This window comes from Haematobia irritans, chromosome 1, assembly GCF_050003625.1.
Source record: "Haematobia irritans isolate KBUSLIRL chromosome 1, ASM5000362v1, whole genome shotgun sequence".
Lineage (NCBI taxonomy): Eukaryota > Metazoa > Arthropoda > Insecta > Diptera > Muscidae > Haematobia > Haematobia irritans.
Window position 1 is genome coordinate 258,352,582 of NC_134397.1, and position 6,506 is coordinate 258,359,087.

Consider the following 6,506-nt stretch of genomic DNA (forward strand, 5'->3'; position numbering starts at 1 on the left):
GAAGCTCCTCCGTGGGGATATCGTTACACTATTTAATTCTACAAGATCGTTTTGGTGAGTAATTTTAAGAAAGTTATTATTGGCGTATATACATACTCATGTGGATAATTATCAATACATAATTTGGATTGTATGATGTTGTTGTTGGAGTATTTTATGAAGAAGCATAATTTGGTTCGTTCGGTATTTTGGTGTCTGATGACTTTTTGAATGTTACAAATGAATAATACCGTTGTTCAAAAGGGAACGAAATAAAAAACACAGACATACATACATACATTTTGTAAGCAAACGGTAGTTGCCAGATAGTTTAAAATTAGTTTTGACTTATCGGGGACAATGAAAACGGACAAAATAAATAATATATAGTGGAATTTCGTAATTCAATATAAAATTATTAATTATGAAATATAATGAATATTTGTAAATTTCACAAAAAAAGAAAACAAAAATAAAAATACGAAAAAATATAAAATAAAATAGAATAAAAACAGATGAATCATAAATAATCGTTAATCAGTAATAAACAATAAGAGGAAAAATACTTCTCATAGTTGGATGCGTAAAATTGAAATTTTATTTTGTTGAAAATAAATCGTCCACATTTCAAAAATTTAATTGAAATTAAAAAAAAAGAGATATTAAATTCATATCAAAATAGAAACTCTCTTGCGGAGACATAAGAAAGTTTTTGTCATAATGGCAGCGCGAAGAAAATTCCTTTTTGATTACCAGCAAGTCGTTTCGTTTTGCGACCAGAACGAGAAACTTGACCACAAAACCTCAACAGTTCAGTTTTTAGAAGTTCAGGATCTTGAATTAGATCGAAGATGGACCGCATTGCTGTCAAGTTACGAAACATTTATTTTAGAGGACGAGAGAGAGCAAATTGATCCCAATGACATAAACATCAAAAAATTTGAAGATGCAAGCAGTAAATACCAAGTTTGCAAGGCAAAAATTCTGTCCTCAATTTGCGAAAGAACAAATCATGCTCATCCGGATCAAAGTGTGGATACGCCACCGAATAGACAATATGTCACATCATTAAAGTTACCTCCGTGTGATACTCCACCATTTGAGGGCGGGTATGCAAAATGGCCAGCGTTCCGTGACATTTTTTCGGCAGTGTTTGGTAATCACCCACATTTGTCTCCCGCGCAAAAATTATATCACCTCCGAGGTAAAACAAGAGGAGAGGCGTATGACATAGTAAAGAAGTTTGAACTGGTAGATTCCAATTTTGAGTTGGCCTGGGAGGCACTCAAAAATAGATACGAAAATAAAAGAATATTAGTAAATCAACAAATGAAAAGGCTTTTTGGAATCACATCCGTTCAAAATGAATCTCCCAAATCCATCAGGTTGGTCCAGAATGCAATTAATGACAGCATAGCAATTTTTAGATCGTACGAAATCGAGGTAGATAACTGGGATCCTGTCTTGATCCACTTGGCGTCTTCGAAAATCTCCGATGAGACCTTAAGGGCATGGGAAGATTCTTTGAATAATCATAAGGAGTTACCTACATGGGAGCAAATGAACAGCTTTCTTTCCAAAAGAATTGAGAAGTTAGAAACCATAATGGATTTTAAAAGGCCAAATAACAAAGATGGACATAATTCAAAATCACAATCATTCCATATGCATTCAGACGGTGACGGAAACAAACAATTTTGCAAGAAATGTAAGCAAAATCATTTTTTGACAGCGTGCAAATATTTTAAGTCTTTGTCGCCAAAGCATCGTATCCAATACGTTATGAAACAAAAATTTTGCTTGAACTGTCTTTCGCCACATCATTTTAAGCCCGAATGTACGAGTACGAAACTCTGCGCTAAGTGCAATCAAAAGCACCACACATTGCTTCATGTCGAAGCACAGGATAAAGAAACCCATGAAACGCAGATTTTTGAAACTCATGACTCCACTCTTCAAGAGGTAGAACATCCAAGATCCTTTACAGATCAAACATTTTTAAGCACATCAAAAACGACGAAGGAAACTTATACACTTTTCACGAAGAAAGATGGAACAACTATTCTCCCCACCGCAATTGTGCATGTGGCACACTGTGGAGAACTTTTTGCAGTCCGAGCACTGCTAGATTCTGGATCCGAAAGGAGTTTTATAACAACTCGAATCCAACAAAAATTAAGAATCCCCCTATATAATCATAACTCCCAAGTATCTGGGCTAGGAGGCACAGTGGTTAGTAGCTCCAAAGGTAAATGTCGACTAAAATTACAAAGCAGATATTCCAACTTTCACATAGGTATAGAAGCAGTGGTTGTTTCTCGTATAGCGCACTTATTACCTTCGCGGCCCATCAAAACAAAACTTCTCGAAGAAGTAAAAACTATGAACCTTGCGGATCCCCTATTTTACAAACCTGCAGTCATCGACATGATTATAGGAAGCGACTATCTTCCGCTAATAAACAAAGAAGGAGTAAAAATGAAAATTGGAAATGGTATTGAGGCCAGAGAATCAGAATTTGGGTGGTATTTGTCTGGACCTGCTGAATCTGACACCATCAAAACATTCTCGACTGTTTTGATTACTGCAGAAAATACAGATTTATGCGAACAATTGAGGAAATTTTGGGAAATCGAGGAAATCGAAAAACCAAAATGTAGATCTGAAAATGATCTGTGGTGCGAAGAATTTTATGAGAAAACCACGTATAGAAGTCATGATAACAAATATGTTGTACGTCTTCCATTTAAGAAGGAGTATCCCAATGATATATTTTTAGGACCTTCGAGGAATATGGCTTTTGCCCAATATTGTAGAATGGAGAAAAACTTAATGAAGACTCCTGAATTGAAGCAGGAGTATGAAAACGTTCTTCGTGAATACAATGAACTTGGTCACATGATCCCCACGTCATTCGAAGAAGAAAAATCCCAAAAAGTAAACCACTATTTTTTGCCCCACCACGCTGTTGTCCGCCCCGACAGTAAGACCACAAGGGTCCGGGTAGTTTTCAACGCCTCAAAGAAAACATCAAGTGGACACTCTTTAAACAATATTCTTCACGCAGGACCTATATTGCAGCGCGATCTAATGCATATTTTGTTGAATTGGCGATATTATCAATTTGTTTTTAATGGGGACATCCAAAAGATGTACCGCCAAATTTGGATTCACGAAGAAGATCAACCCTACCAGCAAATTTTATTTCGTACCTCGGTTGAAAAACCAATCAGTGTATTTAAGTTGCAGACAGTAACATTCGGGGTAAATGCTGCCCCCTTCCTCGCCATCCGTACTTTGCTTGAATTAAGTAAAGATTGCAAGACGGTGTATCCAGAAGCTTCAAAAATTCTACAAGAGGAAGTATATGTCGACGACATATTATCAGGAGGACATTCCCTCGAGGAAACTAAACAAAAACAAAAGGAACTAATTAGTGCTCTAGAATCCGCGGGATTTCCATTAAAAAAGCTTACGGCTAACAATAGAATTCTTCTCGAAAACTGGCCCCGCGAGGATCTTCTAAGCGAAGAATTTTTAAAAATTGATGACTATAGCTGTACAAAAACCCTTGGCATTCGGTGGAATGCCATCCAAGATAATTTTTACTATACCGTCGAACCAATAAAGATTAATTCAGTAGCGACAAAACGACAGATTTTATCGTCAATTGCAAAACTTTTCGACCCATTGGGTTGGCTGGGGCCAACTATCGTTATTGCTAAAATTTTAATGCAAGATATATGGGAAGAAAAAACAGGATGGGATGAAAATGTTTCTCCAAGCATTCTAACTAGATGGACAACATTCTCCGAGAATCTACAACATATATCCGAAGTAAAAATACCCAGATGGGTAAAATTTTCTCCGCAAGCGTCTACGCAGATACATGGGTTCAGCGACGCGTCTCAAAAAGCCTATTGTGCGGCTATTTATGTTCGAACGGTCAATATCGATGGGAAAATTGAATCAAACTTGCTTGTAGCAAAAACAAAAGTTGCACCCATAAAAAGAACGACAATACCGAAATTAGAATTGTGCGCAGCTCTTCTACTTACAAAATTGATAGAAAATGTAACAAGAAATTTTCACTTTCCACACGAAATATTCTTATGGACTGACTCATCCATTGTTCTGGGATGGTTACAAAAATCTCCCCAAACCTTGAAAACTTTCGTGGCAAATCGAATAAGTGAAATTCTAAGTATAGTTCGTGTCTCCCAATGGAATCATGTTAAGAGTGAAGACAACCCCGCTGATTTGGGATCACGTGGTTGTATCCCTCAAAATCTTTCTTCAAATCCGCTTTGGTGGCATGGGGCCCCTTGGTTAAGTCAACCTGTAGTAAATTGGCCAAAACCCCGAGATTTTGATCCAGTTGAGTTAGAATCAAAAATAATTTCATCGTTTCAGATAACCATCAGCGTAGATGATATCATTTGCAGATTTTCTAACCTGAATCGTTGCTTGCGAGTAATAAGTTATATTTTTCGTTTCTTCAAGAAATGTCGAAAAATGACTGTGGAGAATCAGGACTTTATACAAACGGAAGAAATAGTCTTCGTCAAACATCGACTTATATTACTCGCCCAACAAACGGCTTTTATTCGAGAAATTGAATGTCTTATCGAAAAGCGTCCTATATCCAGGAAAAGTAGTATACTTTCAGTAAATCCATTTTTAGATAATTCGGGGTTGTTACGAGTCGGTGGCAGACTATCTAACTCAAGTTTGAACTATGATGAAAAACATCCAGTAATTTTGCCCGGAAAATCTAAACTTGCTGAACTTATAATCCTATTTACACATCAAATTCTTCTTCATTCAGAACATCATACAATGCTTCGTGCTCTCCGACAGGGATACTACATTCCTCGTGTGAAAAATTTGATACGAAAATGTATCCGAAATTGTAAAACCTGCACTATAGTAAAGCACAGGTTTCAAAATCAAATTATGGCTGATTTGCCGATCGAACGAGTCCGCTTTTCTCTGCCATTTACATACACCGGCGTAGATTTTGCGGGACCATTTAACATTCGCTCATCTCCAATTCGAAATTCTAAAATACTTAAAAGTTACGCAGCAGTTTTCGTCTGTTTTGTCACGAAGGCCGTGCATCTTGAACTGTGCTCGGAACTGTCCGCAGACGCATTTATCGCTACGTTTACAAGATTCGTAGGCAGGCGTGGTCTTCCGAAAACGATGTATTCCGATAATGGTCGGAATTTCATTGGAGCCAGCTACAAACTGCTAAAAGAACATGAGAAATTTCTGAAGTCAACAGAAAAATCGCTGGTCCAGAAATATGCAACTCATGGCTTTAGCTGGTCCTTCATACCACCTTATGCACCCCATATGGGTGGGCTGTGGGAGTCAGCAGTCAAAATCATGAAGATTCATCTCAAAAAAGTTACGACAAATTTAAGTTTCACATATGAGGAATTCAACACATTATTAATAAAAATAGAAGGAATTCTTAACTCACGCCCACTGGCCGCTATGTCAGCAAATCCTCAAGAAATAAATGCATTAACGCCCGGTCATTTCCTCCGAGGATCTCCAATAATCGCAGAACCAGAAATAACAAAAAACATTGAGTTAGAAAAGGTGTCGTTATTAAATAGATGGGAGCGTCTCAAGGAGTTACATCGACATTTTGCTCAGAGATGGAAACACGAATACATAACAGAGTTGCAACGGCGGGCAAAATGGAAAACGACAAAAAATAACGTCCAAGTAAATGACTTGGTTATAGTTAAAGACGACATGCTACCATCCACGGAATGGCGATTAGGACGAATCACGAAGGTGTTTTGCGGTAATGACAACCAAGTTCGAGTTGCAGAAATATATACGCAAAATGGATTAATACGACGTCCAATTGTTAAATTATGCGTTCTACCAATTGAAAATTCGCCATAGTTCCAAAAGCCTTTTAAAACTAAACCATCCACAAGAACCTTTACCACCTGAATTGGCCATTTAGATTATCTGTATGTACTTTTCTCTCTTTCTAGCTCAAGATGCCTCGCTGTCACCTTTGCGCCAGAAACCACCAACTCAAATATTGCGCTCTTTTTGTCGCACTCACCCCGGATCTTCGTCGTCAGGCTGTGACCGCCAATCGCATGTGCACCAATTGCCTCGCGCATACACATACGCGACCAAACTGCACTTCACTAAATCGGTGTCGCTATTGTCAACATGGTCACCATTCTATGCTACATCAACATCCCATTCAAGTGCGGGGTTTCGAAACTCCAAATGCTCAACAAACACCAGAAAATGCGCCTCAAGCCGAAAGAAGTATTGATTGCAACCAGAAGTCATCATCACTACCACATTCAGGTTTTACTGTATTACCAATGGTATGCGCTGTAGTAGAATATAAGGGACGACGTGAAGGTATGTTATTCCTTATCGATACTAAGGCAAGACGTTCGGTTATTCTACGGAGCTCAGCCAACAAATTCAGACATTTCAATCCAGAGCCAAATCCAGATGGGCAACCAAGTGCTCCATTG

The 6,506-nt window shown here is 38.0% G+C and overlaps 1 protein-coding gene across 1 annotated transcript; it reads left to right on the forward strand.

Moving 5' to 3' along the window:
- Nucleotides 1-699: 699 nt before the first annotated feature.
- LOC142235939 (uncharacterized) lies at nt 700-5,904 on the forward strand. Its single transcript, XM_075307192.1, has one exon. The coding sequence runs from the start codon at nt 700-702 to the stop codon at nt 5,902-5,904; it is 5,205 nt and encodes a 1,734-aa protein (XP_075163307.1).
- Nucleotides 5,905-6,506: the final 602 nt, after the last annotated feature.

Bases quoted from the DNA above. Each gene is read 5' to 3' on its own strand.
- LOC142235939 (XM_075307192.1), top strand. From the start codon at position 700: ATGGCAGCGCGAAGAAAATTCCTTTTTGATTACCAGCAAGTCGTTTCG.